This window comes from Ostrea edulis, chromosome 2 (assembly GCF_947568905.1).
Source record: "Ostrea edulis chromosome 2, xbOstEdul1.1, whole genome shotgun sequence".
NCBI lineage: Eukaryota > Metazoa > Mollusca > Bivalvia > Ostreida > Ostreidae > Ostrea > Ostrea edulis.
Window position 1 is genome coordinate 35,927,296 of NC_079165.1, and position 20,000 is coordinate 35,947,295.

Consider the following 20,000-nt stretch of genomic DNA (forward strand, 5'->3'; position numbering starts at 1 on the left):
TCCAGAGAGACAAAGACGTTTTCTCTGTTCTACATTGTACCTATAGTGTGGTTCATACCAACGCCATAAAAATTTAAGGGATATGCTCACACCTTCATTTCAGAATAATCAACCTGCATGATAATTGTGAAGTGCAAATAGACTTCTGATGAGGCGGATCTGCATGCAGCTAAACTTCAATCTATCGATCAATCCAATCAATTTGCTCAATTTTCACACCGCCGAAACACTTTAAAATTAGTGTAGAGTCAAGTGATTGTTGAGGTATGTGGCTGATGGGAGCCATATATATTCTTAGATTTATGGGGGCTAGTGTTGAAGAAGTAATTTTGGAGAAATCCTGTAATCCGATACACGAGGTTTGGGACCTTTCAGCGAACATAGTAGATAAACGTGTAGTGAATGGATAAGTTGGCTAATTTGTAATGTCATTAGATTTCTGTAAAACTCCATTGGCGATGATGAAATCGCAGTAAATCAAAGAATTGGGAGCCATGTTTCCTTCCTTGTTAAGCTCCACTGACACACACACATTATATTCTTAAGAGCTGTTCTTGATTTCGTTTTTTATTTAATATTTTCGTTTTTATTTATTAATTTCGTTTTTTATTTAATGATTTCGTTTTTTATATAATAATTTCGTTTTTTATAATAATTTCGTTTTTTATATAATAATTTCGTTTTTTATTTAGTTTTCGTTTTTTATATAAAAAATAATTTCGTTTTTTATTTAGTTTTCGTTTTTTATATAATAATTTCGTTTTTTATATAATAATTTCGTTTTTTATTTAGTTTTGGTTTGCACTAATGGGCTTCCGTAAGTATTGACAAAAAAAAAATTTAAAAAGTTATTTTATCTGGCGGCCGCCACTTAATTTATATATGTCGGCTCGCTGAGTGATTTAGAATAGTACACAAACACGCAGCATTGTTTTTCAGAACGTATAGGGACAGCCGGAGGAGAAATTGTCTTCTACAATTGTTGACAAGCAGAAAAGGAACCTAAAATGTCTCTTTTGCCCTAACTTCGTACTCCTAAATTGAAGGGAGGGGGCTCCGTTCATTCTTCAATTGATCAGTTAATTATTATTACATTTTTACCATTCATTACTACCACCAAAAGAGTGCGGTGGGGGCCAATCCGCCAATTAATCTTATTTCACATGTGAAAATAACTTAGTTTGCATGTGAAAATAACAGAAATTGAACGTTTTCAAAAAAATGGAGGGTCAGCCCCGTGGTTCTACGTATTTAACAGTACAATCGAAAAACAATAATTTAATGCTCTTAATTGTATATACATATATCACATACAAATTACTAAGCATTGGGGAGGGATTGCACTCCTTTCATTTTGAGAGAGAGTGAGAGAGAGAAAGAGAGAGGAGTTGAATAACTGACGACAGCCATATAAATGATTTAAATTGAGTGGCATCCGCCATATAAATTAAGTGGCGGCCGCCAGTTAATTCATCTGGCGGCCACCAGTTAAATTAACTGCGGCGCCACATGAATTAACTGGCGGTCGCCAGATAATAAATGGCAGCCGCCAGTTAATAAGTGGCGGCTGCCAGTTAAATTAAGTGGCGGCCGACACATAAATTAAGTGGCGGCCGCCAGTTAAATAAATATTAATTCTATACCCTGGTACCTATCGGCTTCCGTACTCAGCGATACGAATTTCATTGTTTTTGCAATTGGCAGCCGCCAGATATGAATTAAGTGCGGCCGCCAGATAAAATAACTGGCGGCTGCCAGTTAATTTATATGGCGGCCGCCAGTTAAATAAAAATTAATTCTATACCCTGGCACCTATCAGCTTCCGTAGAAATTCGCCCAGTGGTCAAAAGTATGAAAAGTTTACAAACAGACGTATAACGGACAACAGGTTATCAGTAAAGCTCACTTGAGATTTCAGCTCAAGTGAGCTTAAAAGTGGAGCATATCGAGAAGCTGATTTTAATCAGAATGTTGAAATTGTTACTTGATTCTCTGTCTATACAAATCTTTCAAAATGATGTGCTATCGTTGCATTGTGATTCAAACACTTACAGTTATATTGCATAATCCACAAGATGTCTGCAAATCATATAAATATAAATTATATAAGATATGTTATAAAGTATATGGGATATATGAAATTATAATATATGAAATATAAGATATTTTATATGTGTTATAAGATATCTTATAGAATATGAAATATCTTATAAACTTCCTTTGATAAGATATCTTATAAAAGTTATGAGATATAAAGTTTATCAGATATCTTATAAAATTTATGATATATCTATATACTATATAAGATATCTCATATATTTAATGAGATATCTAATATTTAAAAGAAAAAATATAAGATATATATCATAAACTTTAGAAAATATCTTATAAATTTTATGAAACATCTTTATAGAGGAATAAATGTAAAACGGTGTGCCATAGAGGTAAGTTTGAAGCTGAAAATCATAGCATGACACATACTGTGATAAACCTTATCAATATGTGATGTCTGTAGGGAACTTTTTAACTCTTATCATGAGCTTTTCTTATTACCCGTTCTCTGTAAAAAAAAAAAAAAATTACACATTTTTAGCTTACCCAAGCTTTAAGGTGAGTGAACTTTTTTGATCACCTGGTGTCGGTCTGTCTGTAATCTTTTCACATTTTCGATTTCCTTTATAGAATCATAAAGCTAATTTCAACCAAACTTGCCGTGAAGCATCTTTGGGTAAAAGGGATTCAAATTTTGTTCAAATGAAGGGGCATAGGAGAAATAGTGAAAATGTGGGGTATATCATTTAAAAAAATTCTCAAGAGTCACTGGACTAGAAATATGTGAAAGATTCCTTAATGAGAGAAGATTTGAAATTGTTGAAATCATGGCCACCAGTCCCTAGGGAGAGAATGGGCCACAATAGGGGATCAAAGTTTTACATGGGGATATAAAGGAAAATATTTTGTAAAAAATCTTTTCAAGAACACCAATATCTTGATTAGTCAGATCAATTGATATGCAAGCATCCTCAAAGTTCATATTCATGTTTGCTCAATTTGTGGCCCCTGGGGGTAGTTTGGGGCTTCAATAGGGGATCAAAGTTTTCCAAGAGAATACACAGTATAAAATCTATAAAATTTTTCTTATGAACATGGAGTGAGTTGGGCCATTAATACTCGTGTTCATAGGTACGCATCCCCAAGTAGTGCCGATTAGTTTTTGAAATCAATGACCCTTGGGGTAGGATGGGATCACATAAAGGGGTTAACATTTGTCATGGGGATGAATCTTTAAAAATCTAGCTTCTTCCGAGGGACAGCAGGGTCATGATTAGTCATTTTGTTCAAAGCATGGCCACATGGGGTAAGGTGGGGCCACAATAGAACTACAAAGTTTTTACATGGCAATTTATAGGGAAAAGTCTTCTCAAGACCATGGGTTTCTTATGACAAGACCTTTCATTTCATACCATGATCTTTGACCTTGGAATTTGACCCAAATTTCGAAACTTTAAACTCCCTCATAATTTTTTAATACTGGGTGGTGGCTCTTGCATTTCATATATGCATTCCTTGTGACCAAACTTTTCATTTTGTCTTTGACCTTGAATTTTGAACTTTTAAGAAAATTTAGCCTAGAAGGCAATATCTCCTGAGCTGCATAAGGTAGGTTGGTTGGTTGTATATTGTTTAAGGTCACGCTCGAAAACCATTCTCTCATATGGAGATGCAAAATTTAGGGCTATGCTCGCAGCCTTTAAACAGGGAGGGATCTTTATCTTGCCACACCTGCGGTGACACGGAACCTCAGATTTTACGGTTTCATTGGAAGGACCGCCCCATTTAGTCCCTTCTTACGACGTGCAAGGGGTACTGAGGACCTATTCTAATCCAGATCCCCATGGGAGTTTAAGGTAGGGCTTTCATATTTTGCATATACATTCCTTATGACAAGATATTTCATTTGATACCATGAAACATTCCTTGTGACAAGACCTATATATATTGATTTCAAAGTATTTGACCTCGAGATCTTGACCTTGGACCTACTTTTAAGATGTTAACCTTGGTAATATCTCCTAATTATTTAAGGTATAAGTTAAAGTTTTGAAATTTGGGTCAAGCACAGATCAAGGTCACAAGGTATGAATTGCAAGGTTTTGCCATAAGGAAGCTATACACAAAATATGAAAGCCCTAACTTAAATAGTTCATGAGATATTACCCAAGTTAGGTTTTCTTAAAAGTAGATTAACTCTAAGGTCCAAAACTTTCTGTCAACAAAAAAAAAAAAGGTCTTATCACAAGGAATACACATATGAAATATGAGAATCATTCCATGAGCAAGGTTAAAGTTTCTGACAGACAGGATAAAAACAATACCCCGACTTTAGTTGCAGGGGCAGAAAAAAATTTAATCCATACAACTTTGGAGCATATGCATTTTGATATATTTATGGTGTGGTCCTGCTACTCTGAAAACGAACTTATTTTAAGGTAGTACTCTACATCGTCATAATGGCTGACTTCCTTTAAAAACATGGATGACAAAATCGATATCAGCAATATTTGACTTTTCCTTTTCCATTTAAATACCTAGCCCAGTAGGTTAGAATACCGACTGCTGAACTGTAAGTCGCAGGTTCGAGTCCAGTAGGGGTTTTAAATTTTTTTCAGATTACCTTCTACTAAAACTGTATTTTTTGACAAAATAAAGTAAATTTGAAAATTTTCAAATTCAAAATATTTTTGTACATATCCTACACTTTTCATCTACATCAAATTTCTCTGGTGTAGCATACCTCCTTAATTAATATCATGTATATTCTTATATAAAACTTTGATCTATTGTGGCCCCATCCTACCTTTGGACCTCTGAATTAAACAATCTTGAATTTGCACTACCTGAAGATGCTTGCATATTTCAAAATATGACTAATCATGGCCCAGCTGTTCAATTTAGAAGGCAATTTTATCTTCAACAAAATGTACAGCTCCTAACTTTTATCTTATAAAGCATCATCACTATAGAAAGAAAACTTTTAAGTCTTGAGGGACACGTATTCCCGAATAAATTTCAATAAGATTCCTTGCTTTCCAACTTCTTGATTCTTGAACATCTTCAAGATATGTCAGACATTTAAGCTTTCAGTTGCAAGTAACAACTAAAAAATTTTGCATTTGTTTCTCGGCAAAGAAATGAGAAAAGTATCATTTTTTTTCTTCTTGTTTTAATAATATTTATGACTTATTTCATTATAATAACAAATATCATAACAGGATACAAGTACAATGAAATCATGAGAAATATAGTTTGAGGTATTACAGATGACAATATCATTATGACACTGTACACAGATGTAGGGAATACACATTTTCCTGAAACTCAAAGGAGTGCACACTGATCACTCAAATATAAATGAACAGTTGTAGTGGATTGAAACAAGGATACAATGCCTGTAGTGATACACTGTTACACAAGAGCTATTTGTTTTACAAGAGCTAGTTGATGACTACCAGTATACTTAACCAATGATTGTGGATTTCTTTTCTTTATTAATTAGTTACAAGGTAAAGGTTTTATTTGAGATTGTACTTATCGTATGAGTTGTTTTTATGTGGGAATAATATCAATCATGAATATTTCACAAACTTTACAATGTATCACAACCACATTAAATGCATCATGAAACGGCCATCTCCATGTATAATGAATGGTCATTTTGACCTGACTTGGGGGGAAGGAGGAGCATTGATATGAGGTATGACCTGGTTTGATTATTATAGCAGGATGCAGAACACTGCAGCAGATACAAGGTTTGTCTCTTTCACACTAGGTCATGCTTGCAAGAAAGATAATGCCTACAATCTTTCCTTCTTTCCTTGCACTCCATTACAAACCAAAAATCTTCTGCAACACTCAATGTTCACATATGACAACATGCTTATTCAGAGTTACATGTATCATTAAAACTATGACTTCTATACAGATACATTCTTAAAAGTCTGGACAAATATCTACAACAGAGTACAAATAAAAACATGGCACAGAACAACACATAAATGCATTTAGTACATGTAATATTGCAAGTTTTCTACTCCCATGGAATAATATCAGGTCACATGACTAGCATGGCTCCTATGGTTACCAACAGACAAAATGCTGCCTTCTCTATGGCAACAGTGGGGACTGCCCACCATCTTGTTTTTAGATGCTAATCTATGAACTAACAGGTCCCCTTCTACACAGTTCAACAGTAATGCTATAAATGAACACATTTTGCCCTCCTCTGTAGTTTGTAAGGAATGTTCTACAAAAGCACTAGATTGTCATGTAGTTAGCCTTGCAGACAAAGACTGACCACATCAGTCAGAAGTTGATTATCTCTATCGAGTCGGCACTGTACAGAACATCACAGATGCAAGAAAGTGTGGTTTACTGTCTGTTCTATTGCAGAACTCTGTCACACTCCAATTTCATCAAAGTTAATGGCACTTCCTTTTGCTGATTGTGATGTTTTTACTGGAAAATAACACATTCTTCACTGACTCTGATTCTCTGTGTTAGGAGATCCATGATCATCAGAAACAGTGGTAAATCCTCATACTGTGGACTCTGGTCCATCTGTACTTTGTTTTAGTGAATCCCTAATTCTCTCCATTTGATTCACACAGTTGTAACTGTAAACTTTCTTGTACCATTCCGGGGTTCTCCCTCTATGGTAAAAAAGATTTCAAAATCTAAACACTTCTCAAAATATTATATTCATTAGACAATATAATGAATAGCTCAAATTTATTTGAAGCTTATCTTATGAAAAAATATTGAACAAGCACTCTACCTCATATCTATGCGGCTGATATGAGTGACTCTGGATTTCCCGGACCCACAGGGCTCAATAAGGAAGTGGGAAGCAAGCACCACTCCCTGAATGGCCCCATTCAGCTCAGACTGGGGATGCTCAATTGATGTGGATACCAATGCACATGATCCCTTTGGAAGGTCCGTTCTCCAAGACCTGAAGTAAATGTTAGAAAAATTAAGCACATATAGTTTGAATGGGAAATCATGAACATTTTGATATTATAATCTTGTTCGTGGTCCAGTTGTCACTCATCATGAATTTAAGAAATAAAGTTTGCATTTTCATGGATGTTGCAGGATAACTTCTGAGGTCAAGAAATGTTTTGAAATATAAAAGCCTTGATAAAAGCCAACTGAATTATCAATTATCGACTTCATTGTTGTATTAGCAAAACATCAGGTGCAAGTGAGATGTGCATCAGTTTTCTCACAATCAGTTACTACATGTATGCATGAAGGTCAATCGTAGAATAATGACCACAGCATTCCTTTGACCTTAGATGTGAACTACATCGGTATTATTTATCAAAATGAATATTTTCACGAAGTTTCACACAGAAATGATGTTTAACAAGTTCTGACTATTTATGGAAGAACAAGCTCCCATCTAGACAGTGATATATCTTCCATCCAGGCATACAAAAACTCTGTTCATATACATGCCAATATTTTTGGTTCAAACCATCATTACCTGAGAACACAGAAGTCCCTGGCAGGATGAGGAGCCATAGAACTCTGTGTGTACTGGAAAACTTCTGTCTGGGAATCCAATTTTTCTATTGACCTCCATTTAATCAGATCTTCATCCCAAATATGTCTGTTGATAAAATTAATTTAAAACTTATTATCACCTATTTAATTTTTAATGTGCAGGCAAATTGCATTCAACTCTGATACATGAACACATTCAAAAGATTCCATATGAAAGACTTGCCTCTCATCTTTGACCCGATCCAATGCCACATAGGGTGGTGCTTCCACTTCAGTGGAACATCTCCACAACCTGAGTGGATGACCGTCTGTCACCTTTTTGTAGGACAAGTCCACATTGGTAGGGACAGAGTAAAGAGACACCCAGCCCTTGAACTTGTCCCTGGATTCCTTTAACAGACCTTGGATGGCAGTGTCCATATAATTGTGATATCCCAGCTGGTCATCTTCTGATGAGCGCTTGTTAAATTCCTCTAAAGACACTGGGTCACCTTGTTCTATGTATGAGAATCTACATTTGCTCATCATTGTTGTAGGAATCTGCAAATTATAGTCAGAGATCATTAAAATTATTATTTTTGCATCTTAAATGCATATATGTACAACTCTAAAGGATGAATGCTGTAAGTGAAGTACTGTGCATAGCTTTGAATTCTCACCCCCCCCCCCCCCCCCCCATTATTTTCAAAAAGCAGATTCTATTTTCTCCACGCTACATTAAGTCCACAGTTATATAATTTTATGACTTTGCAGAATTTCACTTTTTTTTTTTTTACTTCCATGAAAGATGTATACAGTATCCTTCATAAGAATTGAACAAACTTACATTGAAAAGCTTCTTGCACTCTTGGATCAAAGCTGTCAGACACTCGTGTGCTGCTTTCTGTTCCTGAAGTTCCCTTGCATCTGGTACTCCTAAATTCTTCCTCGGCCTTCGTGGACTCGGACTTTGGGTCACGCTCTTTGTCCCACTCATGTTGAACAAGGATGGAGCAAAGCACACTGCCAAATTACTGGCTGTCATCTGATGTTCATCAGCCTGTGTCGAAATGTCGAATAGGAAGAATAGTAGAGATTGCAAGACTTCACGGTTCTCATCAGGAAGTAGGACAACGGCAGACTGCAGGGCCTCAAGGCGCTGCTCACTAGGCAAATCTGGAATGTGGAAACAAATCATAAGCACAACAAATACATCTCATCCAGTACATAATCCTATCATTTACTGCAATGGTGTTCTGATCATTCAGAGATCAAGATACATGTGCAGCATTTGTACATCATGAGAACTAAAATTGTAAAGCATATGAAAGTAGAATTTTATTTGAAATCCTGGAAAAACTTACATATAAAGATGTTAATGAAAACTTCTGAGAGCTTATTTGTTAACAAGCACTCTGGTAATTCACGAAAGTATTGCTTCAGCAAGTCTGCCACATCATAAGCCTGAAGTTCTTGAAAGTTCACCGACTCTGTAAAAAAAAGAAAAATTAACATTTACTTTCCAATAGAGTTATCTCTCTTTGAATAGCATTTTTTTTAAATATTACAAATGCACTTACCTGGGTTAGCTTCAACTTCATTCTTAAGTTTCTGAATTCTGGTCCTCACACCTGATTTTCTGAAAATTCCAACAGCATCTTTGGCTGTTTTCCTGAGATATCGCATAGCACTAAGCATACACTGAGGAAGGGGTTGTGCAGTTCTTTGTAAAGTCACAAGCAGGGGAACACCAAACACATTGCGGTCATTGTAATTTGGGGTCTTGTGTCGTTTCATGAATCCTGGCATGCTCCAGTTCCATCCTGAGCGATTAGGTGAGTATTTTTCTATGAGGCCTGTCAAACGACACAAGGAAAGTTTTTGTAGCACCATGAGTTGACACACAGACAGACTACTAATGTGAGTATTTCTCCCGCTCACACTCGGTCTGTGAGATTTCTGGAAACTATGCCAACGGATTCTCTGTCTTCTTCTGTCACTACAAGAAATGAACAGATGATTCAAACACCTTGTATCTTACAAATTTCACAAAGGACTATATATGCATTCTGATAAGCATCTAATCTGGTTCCTAAAAATGTGTGCCTTTCCATTTATTAAATTCAAGTTTTCCTTATGTTGACGATGGTTGTATATACAATGTTTGTAAATTTGTTATTCTTAGAAAATCATTAGTAATCTTAACATGTGATGATATAAATGTTCAACTTTTTCCTGAATAATCTAAGAAAGCATGCATTGTGCATATTTTTCTTTTCCTCATATAAATATTCAATTATATTCACACAATTATTTCTTTTAAAGATGAGTCATTGGCAGAAATTCAAACCCTCCATATTTCATTGTAAAATGTCCTTCTACCAAAATATTTCCTTCTACTTAAAATCATTGTCTACAGCTTGTTGTGCAGAATACTGAAGAAAAATTTGTTTTGGACGGTACCTTGGAGCACGAGTAAGGGAAGACCCTACTCCCGAGTCTCGTCTCTCACGTCCTTCAATGTTTTCTGCAGAATCGTCATGTGACAGTTCGCCAGTTGTGATGTCATGATCACTGGTATCCGGTGAGGAGTTGGTTCGACTTGTTACATCCGGGTCTTCATTACCATTCAAACTGTCATCTGTCTCCAAAGCACTTAAGTTCTTCAGAGAAAGATGGCTCTCATCATCAGACTTATTTACTGTTGAATTGTGAGAAGAGGTAGGGGGCTCTAATATTTCTGCAACAAAATGAAAATTGTGTGAAACATTATGATTTCCTCTTCTAAAAATAATTTTCCCTAGTTTAATTAGAAATCACTAAAGGAAAATCAATGCTGAACTTTAAATGCACCTTCCTAAGCAAAGATTTACATTACTTAAATGGACATGCATTCATTGGTTTTTTATTGAAATGTGATAGCTTTTTCCTCGAGGAATTTTAAACTATATATTCTATTCAGTGAACATTTATAGGAGAGTCCAGTGTTTATTTCAATTTTATTAGACAAGATAGCTAGCTTCTATCCAGACTAGATATAATTTGAACTGATATGGTATACATCAGTGAAAGAAGTGAATGGACGTCTTTAAATATTGAACGTCTTCAGTCAACTAACTAGGGGGCACATGGTATAGCACTCATGCAGTCAGCCATACAATGAAAATGGGACTCTAATTGCAATGTCTCTTGTTATAACCATGAAAAATGATGTTTATGAATGAAGTCTTGCATGTATCAAGAGGTATATTGTTGACAAGTCTGTTACGTTTATTGTGACGAGAGAAAAAAAATAAGGAAAATGTAAACATGGCCAAAAAGAAAAAAACCTGAATGGATTTCAACTAAAAATAATTTGTATATATTAAAATAAATAAAAATGAACTAGAATAAACTAAAATCATGCTAATACTGTATATAATTTGCACTACAAAATATATTGAACAAACTTAAACATATTTCAACAGCAACAATACCACTGATACATGCTTTAATCTCACACCTTTAATTTTTGCTGGTTTAAAGTGTAAATAATCCTAAAATGAAGAGTAGACCATCAGTGAACTAAAGCAGTGCAGAAATAATCTGTAAGGAATCGAAGAGAGAAAAATACTACAGCAAATTTTTATCAAAGTGACAACGACTCCTACCTGCATCTTCACCATAAATGGCCCTGTTCAGAACATTGATGTCCTCAAACACTTTGCTGAGAATCAAGTCCAGCTCTTCTTGGGCACTCTCTAAATCTTCTTCTGGTTCCACATTGTCGTACACACTGACCCTGTGGGAGTCCAGTCTAGGACCAGCGGATCCGCGTCTTTTGATAGAGGCACCACTAATTACAGTCTCATCTTTCCTTTCACTACCCAGACTAATACTGCCAGTCCTACTGTTGATGTCATGACCTCTCTCAGGCTGCACGTACCCGGTGGACAACACTTTGGGAAACGTACCTGGTTTGTGGTCATCTGGGAGCTTAAAAGACACTGATGGAGAAGTATCTGATGAAAAGAGTTCAGAGTCACTTATATTTTTCCATGCCAAGTTAGGTTTTCTAAGATGTGTATGCCCTGAAAGCATGGAGGGGGAGTTTTTCTTTGAGGTATGAAGTTCTGTGGAGGACTGGCTGGTGTCCTGTAAGGACTTCAAGGTAGAATTCAAAGCACTACTGGGATTGCTGATCTCCTGAAGGGAGACCGAAGTCTGTGGGGAGACACTGGTGTCACTGTTGTAATTTGTAGCACTGTCTGACCAAGGTTCTGTTGGAACAATTTTGTCCTCAGTTGGAATTGATGGTGGAACCTCACTGGATGGACTTAACTCTTTGCAGTTCAGATGCTTAATTTTAGCCTGCATTCCATCTGTGTCCATAACCACAGGTCCACTGATTTCTACATTTCCATTTCTAGGAATTCGTCGAGTTTTCCGACTTTTAAAACTTTCCATCCTTTTAAGGAAATTTTTAGCTCCTTTGATCCTTTCACTTGCAGCCCTACGGAGTCTAGGACTCAGGGCCCTAGTGGAAGGATTAAGATGATCTTGGGGAGCTAAAGTTTTTACCCCAAAATAGTCATCACTAGCCACACTTTTCTCATGATGCATTTTGGAGTCGAGGATAGGACTGTCACCTGTCTCACTGCTGGAGTTCTGGTCAGTTAGTAGACTGTCGTTGCTAGAGCTGGATTTGACGGTGGGTGACATAGGTTGCCCATCAGATGATGGACTGCTCAGATCCTTGCGAGACCATCGACGGATGTTATGTTGATACTTCCATTTGTCACTGAGTGCACACTGATCTTCATCATCTGATTCGTCACCCTATGGGAAGAAAAAAAAAGAAAATATTACATCATTTACATATTGCTCAAATGATGCATCTATAGATAATTATCAGATATTGTAAAAGTGGTAATTAACGGGTGGTGGAAAATTACACTAATTAAGCAGTCACATAATAAGCGCGTAGATTTCCCCCACGCTTATAGTTATAAATATTTGATACAATATATATTATTTTCAGTTGCCGCGTATCCCCCCCACCACGTAATGTTGGACTTAGAAATACGCGTACTTAACCACTTTCAAAAGTATTTAATTTAAAAAAAAAAAACCTGGCAATATTATTAAAACTGGAAATCCTCTTGAATTTCTGTCCCTTATTGAATTGAACTATGCAGATAATAATCCATATTGTATAGACACACATATAAAGACTTTCTTTAACATAAAAATGATCAGTTCACTTTCATAATGAAGTACATGGTATGAAAGGTACGAGTCTGCGTACATGTATCAGTGTGTGACAATCGAACAACACAAACAAGGAAATAAATACAGAGATCCTCCTTACTCAGATAGATTTCACACAGTCCCCCCTGTATAGGCTGCTCCTCTGATAAACACCACTTCCTTTATATAAAACTTACTTCTACTGATGTAAATCCAGACAAAGAACAGACTGCAGACTGTCCTGATAAGGTGACTGTCATCAACACCAATTACATGTACTAAACAAGAAAGCTGATTGCCTCACTAAGCCTTAATAATGATCCACGAAATCACGTGTTGTCTTGCACTTGTCAGTCTGTCACATACGTAAACACATTTCGTCTCTAACGTCTATAAACTCACATTCTATTTCTAAAATAACTGTGAGATACTATTTGTGTGGATGCTCCTTTTCATTATTGACAGGTTCTATTTGTATTCCCACCCTGTTGTCTCAGCATTGGACAGTTCCTATAACAGGTGCTTCTTTCCTCTGTTTGAGGTCTTATACTACAATGTAGGTCACTTGCAGATTTATATTCTGTCCCACTGTATTACCAGGTCATTCAAGCGGAGCCAGGACTATCCTTATTCATACATTTTAATATCTCTCCTCAAGATGATTATCAAGATTCATATTTTGTAGGCTACTTTCTATGGGTGACAAGTCTATGGTAGATTTAACTGTGTAAATACAAGCCTATTTTTTGGGATAGAACCAATAGACAATTTAATAACATGATTACTGTAAGATACATGCATTGAAGACTCTTAACAGCACACATGATTTCCTATTATCCACAACATATTATGTGAATCTTCCTGTATTATGTTAAAGGCTTGAGAAAAAATCCATCTATCAATTTATTTGAACATGTACACTTGGAAAAATATCATAACACCAGCTTTTTTTCCCCTCTTAGCCTAAATGCTCATTGATTTCACACCAGGAGATTTCATGTTTGATGTTTTTATTAGCATCACTCTTGACCTTTATTAGTCAGTAAGTCAGTAAATGTATTCATTGTCATTCTTTTTGAGAAAAATTTACAGTAAATAACTATATGCCTCTGTCCATTGATTCAAATGTCTATTATGAATGAAATAAAGTTGAATAAGGTTAATGTGTTGTAAATTTCACACTAAACAGTATTTTTCCCAAGTATCTAGTGTCTATAGTCTCAAGTCCGGATTTCGATCAACCCTATTGAGCACCTTTGGTACATCATTAGTTGCCAAGTTTGTCAAAAACATGACTTGTGTTCATACCAGAAAATATTAACCCTAATATCAACAGAAAAATAATTATTCAAACTGTCACAAGAAATGCTGCCTTTGCATTTGATGATTTTCCTTCACCATGTGAAGGTCATCTGAAAGCTACTCACCAGTTTTTTTGAGGGTGTTCCTATTCTCATGACAGCACATTTGTTAAGAGTACTGAGCCGTCTGAAAATAAAGACACAAAAGTGAATCAGGACCAAAATCTCCGTAAACACTGTGACCAGCAACATTCTTACAGCCTACGATTTTTCTTTTCAAGTGTGGTATTACGCGATTATAGCGAATACACTGCAGTATAAAAACACTCAAGCACTATAAAGTTCACATGTGATTCACTTGTCATTTCCTCAAAGTTTTTCCCTATATATGGAAATTCTACACAACATAACTGATTTTCCAGAAATAATTCTTGTGATAGTTATACAAAAGTTGCATCATAAGTCTCAATTTAAAATAGATTGATATTTTGAAACTAAAATCATGACAAATAGGAAAACACAAAAGTACAATACAAGAAGTAAACGAAAGTTGTTCTACATGTATTTACCTTTGCAGTTTAGTACTAATCTTTTCAACAATCATCTCCACCTTTTCCCCCAAATTACATCAATGCTCAAATCAAAACTATTTGAAATCTTCCCCTTCTAATCCATGGATACCATGCAGACTATCACAAGGACTACTTTCAATTTAGGAAACTTGTTGCAGTACAAGCTGTGAAACCTTACAGGAGTACACTTGAGCCTACTCAATAGAAGCCACTATTTCACCTGGCCCCCTGCAGTGTTACAGTTTCTGACTGGCTAATTAAGAGCCCTGACAGGTGAACTCTGTAATGGCCAAATTATGCTGTTTTCAATGGATGGCTGTGATTGGCCTTTTAGTGTGACCTGTGACATCGAATAATGAGCTAATGGCTAACTGAGTGTAGCTGACCAGTGAACATGAGCTGACATATAATCCTGTATAATACATTACCTCTTAGTTTATGTACAGGGGACATAACTGGACATTACAGACTAGGCCTCCAGTGAAATATGGAGCCATTACAACATACATAAGAAAAGTGTTTCCACAAAATCACTATTTGTTACAAGCACATTAACACAGGATAATTAATTATCTGTTTAATAAGTGACACTCTCTGTATTTATAATATTGCAATAAATCACACAGAACTTGATAAACAACCTGTTACTGTGCTGAAATACTGATAATTGAGCCCATATATAGATCTCACTAATTGTAATTTAATGGACATTCAGGGGCAGGCATTTAGTTACAGAACACCACTGGAGACCACTTTTGGCAAACTACTTGGCCACACTGCTGCCAACACACGAAGGGAATCAATACTTATGGGTTTACCTAAATGGTTCTAATATAAATATGTATATGGTTTACGTATTTCTGTCTGGCAGAGAAACAGTAAGCACAAAAAATCTAATTCTCAACTGTATCAAATCATCTGTACGAAAAGTCACTGTCCATCCACTGTGTCACACCTGGTGGGCAATGATTTGGAATCCCATTGTATATATAAAAAGCTACGGGAATATTTAACAACGAAGGTGACTGCCCTACAAGTATCAATTTGTCACGTCTCTGTAAGGTAAATCTTGGATATTTTTCTGTAATTACAGAGCCAGGGCAATCAACTGCATTGCTATGGAGATTAATACTGGCTTAATGACAGAATAGAATAACTGCACAGTGATATTTAGTCATTGTTTTGTTATATTTGTATAAAATCCCATTGTTACTTCAATCCTTATATAGAAAAACAGCTGTTGCTGTACTTTATGCTAATATTTAAAAAATCCAGCCTTTAGCCATTTTTTGCTTATTTAAAAGGAAAATCAATAATGCACACTAAGCCTTTGAAGTACTTCATTGTACATGTCAATTGTACATGTCAATAAATCTGTTAAATGTAGACCTTTGATGTACAGTTTACGCTACTTAATCCTTCTGTGCATTTTAAACATTTCAACTTTTCTCGATCTAATTCCACAAACAGCAGTCAATTTAGAATGTTGACATTAATTTGTAATGAAATGCATAGAATGAAATCAGCAATTGATTTTTAGCTTATGGCAAAATTTCACATTATTGCAATTAAGCAATTACTAATGGAAGTAATTTTCCAGGTTCCATTACATGACATAATATTACTAAACATCAAATTTCTCATACATGTGCTAGAGTGAATTAACTCACCCGATATGTAAAATCTTTCTTAGTACGTTTATAGATACATCTAAACCCCTGTCACATCAAGGAGTACAGTAGAGACCGACTAACCTGTGCATAGGCAAGTCCAAACCCTCAGAGTGCAACATCTTGGACCATGCATTTATATTGAAATAAACATCTGTGACTTAGTCTATGGGGTGATAGCCCTCCTATCTAGAAAATGTGAACTGTCAGCAAGATCACTATTTGGCACCTCTAAAGACAGTCCAACTGATTTGTCAAGCAAACTTACAGATACAAGATGACTTTGAACACAGATGCCTCATGCCAAAACCATATTGATAATCTCTCAAAGCAGAACAGAAAATAAGATTAGGTTCATCACATCACTTTCACTCACCTATACTTGCAATATAAATCTGTCCATCACACTACGAGAGTGGATTTAATTTCTGTGAATGGTGACCAAGTGCTCTATCGGATCATCGACCTAAGCTTTTTTCCTCTGCGGCTATATATTACTTCCAACATAAATCATTTTTTTAATATGTAGATCTCTATGATGTCAAAGAGACTCATGAATTATGCATTCTTATACACATATTCTATCTTAGCAGTCTTGTCAATTTTGCAATACACATCTCGTACCTATTTACGTGAAAACCTTTCAGAATTGCTGGAGTTCAGTTTAATTTGAATTCACATTTCAGTTCAGCTCTGTAAACAACCCTGTTGTGTATGGTTTATTGAAATACCCTTCAATCACATACTATAATTATAGCAGAAGAGACTGCATACATCGAAGTAATCCATAAAGTTTGTACTCCGTGACTTCACCCAGCATCTCAATAAAAAAAAAAAATCTTTGTCACACAACACAGAAATACAATGCAATTGTCTCCAATTCAAATCTGTACCACGCAAAACTCCTCTCCATGTTTGTTTACGTAGTATGTCGTATGCTGAGGTATACAATTAGAATCTACATGTAAAGAGATGTCCTATTCATGCGGAAATTAATCATCCATTGGTGAAACAGAACAACGCACCAATACCAAAATATCAAAACCAAATACCCGATTGTAACACGCATGCAGTATGTCACCACATACAATACCTTGGTGCCGATTTGGTGTTAGGTCAAACAGAAGGGCTTATCAGATTCTGATCCAATGGGGTATATCTCGGAAATTTTTTAAATTATCTGACCTTACTGACTTTGGCTTTTATATCATCATAACCTGTACGGTTTATATAGCAGACAGATTGATGCTATCAAATAATTGAACACAAAATGAATTCAGATATCAGAGAAAATTCTAATCCTCACATCAAGGATAATTGAATCTGCCAATATTGTTCTATGTTGACAATCATATTGTATCTGAGACTTTCCACTGCCATATCTAATGTTAAAAATTACTAATTATTGCAAAATTTACCTTTCAACTAAAGACTTTCATGTAACCACCTCATAATAAATGTATCGATTGTATAAGATCGGGCTAACGAGAAAAAAAAAAGCCCAGGTTAAAATTTCTCACCTATATGACAATACAATTTGTAGTTGAGGTAATTTGATGAATGGCTACACATTAATTTAACAGCATGTTACACAACCCTACAAATACTCTCTCCATTATGTTAACTTTACCCATTGAGTGACACAAAACAGATAAGAATATGAAAATATTCAAAGATCTTGAGGAACGACTTGACCTGAAATATCTATTCTGTCAAATCAACAATCGGTATAACAAAGGGATAGATAATTGCCTGGACACCTATGTAGTGAGAGAGATTTACTGTTTACATGTTTAAAAAGCATCATCCACCAAAACAAGCCCTACATCAAACACACCGAGAAATTACAAACATCTTTCGTGATCCTTCAAAAGTTTCGTAAACAATGGTATCCAGGATTTATGGCAAGGGAAGATTACTCTTAAGATACTCTTCATTCACATCGCCAGCAAACTTGGAAATGCTTATTCATATAACCAAAATCACCATTTCCATTACTGGTAACAGTAGTAGGCTTGGCTCTCTAGAGCTTCCAAAATGGAGAAAGGGTGGAGCCACTTGTCATAAGAGATTGTCAAGGGTGGAGCTTTTGGAGTGAATATACACATGTATAGAACAACTATGCATTAGATAATATGTAAATTGAATATTCCGTTTTCATTAATGTTCATATGTCACCATCATGGTATAGGGTCTAATCTAAGTGAGACAGATGCTGGTACTTTAACACTAGATCTGTAATGTTTCATCACTCATGCACTGGTACATTGTGTTGAAAAGAGGGCAGACAACTCTTGACTTACCTCACCAATGGTTGCATCGAGTCCCTGTCCAAGAAATCATGGTCTTTTTCTACACTTGAAATGTCAACTGGAAACTGGCATTCTACAATACATATACAGATTGTTCAGTTTCTCAATGATATTGAATGCACGAAAAAATTAGTTTTTTGAGTAAGATTGGTCCACCTTAGTAGCTTAAGTCTAATACATGCAACATAACAACAATTATATGCTGCTGTGATGTCAAACTGTTAGGAGGGAGTGTGATGAATTCTCCAGATACTGGGTGTTCTGTCATGAAGTTAAACATCCAGGAGACCCAAAGAGCTGGCAAATGTAACACTGATACTTGTGTAGGGAGGGAGGCTAAATGTGCCATAATCCCCAGCTGTCTATGAGACAAAGTTTCTTAGGAGAACAAATAGCAGATGGACAACTTGGACTGGCTGGGAACAAGGAAGGTGTTCACAGGCTTACGTGCTCTCTCTCATAACCATTTCTTATCTTACAAAGAGAGTGCACACATGCAGACCTTGAAAGGCATTACACAAACTTGCTAAAGTTACGAGTCCTAAATTGTAATTCATTTTTTTATCTCCAGGAGAGAACATTTATGACTGTATATTTTCTACAAAAAATGATCTCATAATCACATAGTAGTTCAAATACCCCTTATCTGACAGACTTAAAATGCTGACCAATAGAATAACACCATAAATCTAATTTAATTGTATCTGAGGTGACCATACAGGAAATGGGACCCCTGGGTCACAATTGAGCTTTCACAACTAATCTGGACAGGAAATTCCTAAGCCAAATTCAACAGTGTTTACTTAAAATTTAGTGAAATGCCTCTCGGTGATGTTGACAGTTTACATTGAATTCTTTCCATTTGGAAATGTTCCGTGTATTTTGCTTCACTTATAACCAGTTATAATCAATTCCATATTTTCATCTGTTTATACATACCATCGTACATCTGAGCATACTGGGGAAATCCAGCTTCCTTCAACCATCGACATGCCTCTACTGCTTCTATTTCTAAAAGTGTTGTAAGAAAAAAATATTTAGTATCAGGTTTTTTTTACCACTTAAACATGATTTTGTCTCCCGGTTGCAGAAAATACAATCATACCATTTTGTCTCCTGAACATACGTTTTTTGTTTTTATTTTGTATTAGTATTTGAGGTAGTCGTAATTTGCAAAAATCTACATATCGTATGTTTTCACTCTGTTGAAAAATGAGAATTAATCATTACACAGAATAAAGGTGCATTTTTACACAACTCTTGGCCAATGAACAGGGATATGCTAGAACTATTTGGTCCAATAATGATCAAATTATGCCAATGTAGCAACAAAACTATGCCAACAAAATGCATGTAATTCCCAGTATC

At 35.7% G+C, this 20,000-nt stretch overlaps 1 protein-coding gene and 1 long non-coding RNA gene across 4 annotated transcripts in view; one reads left to right on the forward strand and one right to left on the reverse strand.

Annotated features, from left to right (window-relative positions):
• LOC130051642 (uncharacterized) overlaps positions 1–1,607 on the forward strand; it is a 6,580-nt gene extending 4,973 nt beyond the window's left edge. The window contains exon 2 of the long non-coding RNA XR_008799911.1: positions 1–1,607. This exon is cut by the window's left edge and continues 1,223 nt beyond it. This is a non-coding gene — a long non-coding RNA (uncharacterized LOC130051642).
• A 3,929-nt stretch (positions 1,608–5,536) lies between these two features.
• LOC125679016 (rho GTPase-activating protein 7-like) overlaps positions 5,537–20,000 on the reverse strand; it is an 82,328-nt gene continuing 67,864 nt past the window's right edge. For all 3 annotated transcript variants that reach the window (XM_048917885.2, XM_056153883.1, XM_048917886.2), the window contains 12 exons: positions 19,572–19,643; positions 18,624–18,705; positions 14,205–14,265; positions 11,199–12,366; positions 10,012–10,288; positions 9,129–9,547; positions 8,913–9,038; positions 8,396–8,724; positions 7,793–8,109; positions 7,550–7,675; positions 6,836–7,012; positions 5,537–6,710 (listed from right to left, as the gene is read on the reverse strand). In XM_048917885.2, coding sequence (XP_048773842.2) covers positions 6,596–6,710; positions 6,836–7,012; positions 7,550–7,675; positions 7,793–8,109; positions 8,396–8,724; positions 8,913–9,038; positions 9,129–9,547; positions 10,012–10,288; positions 11,199–12,366; positions 14,205–14,265; positions 18,624–18,705; positions 19,572–19,643 — 3,269 coding nt within the window. In that variant the 3' untranslated portion in view covers positions 5,537–6,595. The remainder of the gene's footprint in view (positions 6,711–6,835; positions 7,013–7,549; positions 7,676–7,792; positions 8,110–8,395; positions 8,725–8,912; positions 9,039–9,128; positions 9,548–10,011; positions 10,289–11,198; positions 12,367–14,204; positions 14,266–18,623; positions 18,706–19,571; positions 19,644–20,000) is intronic.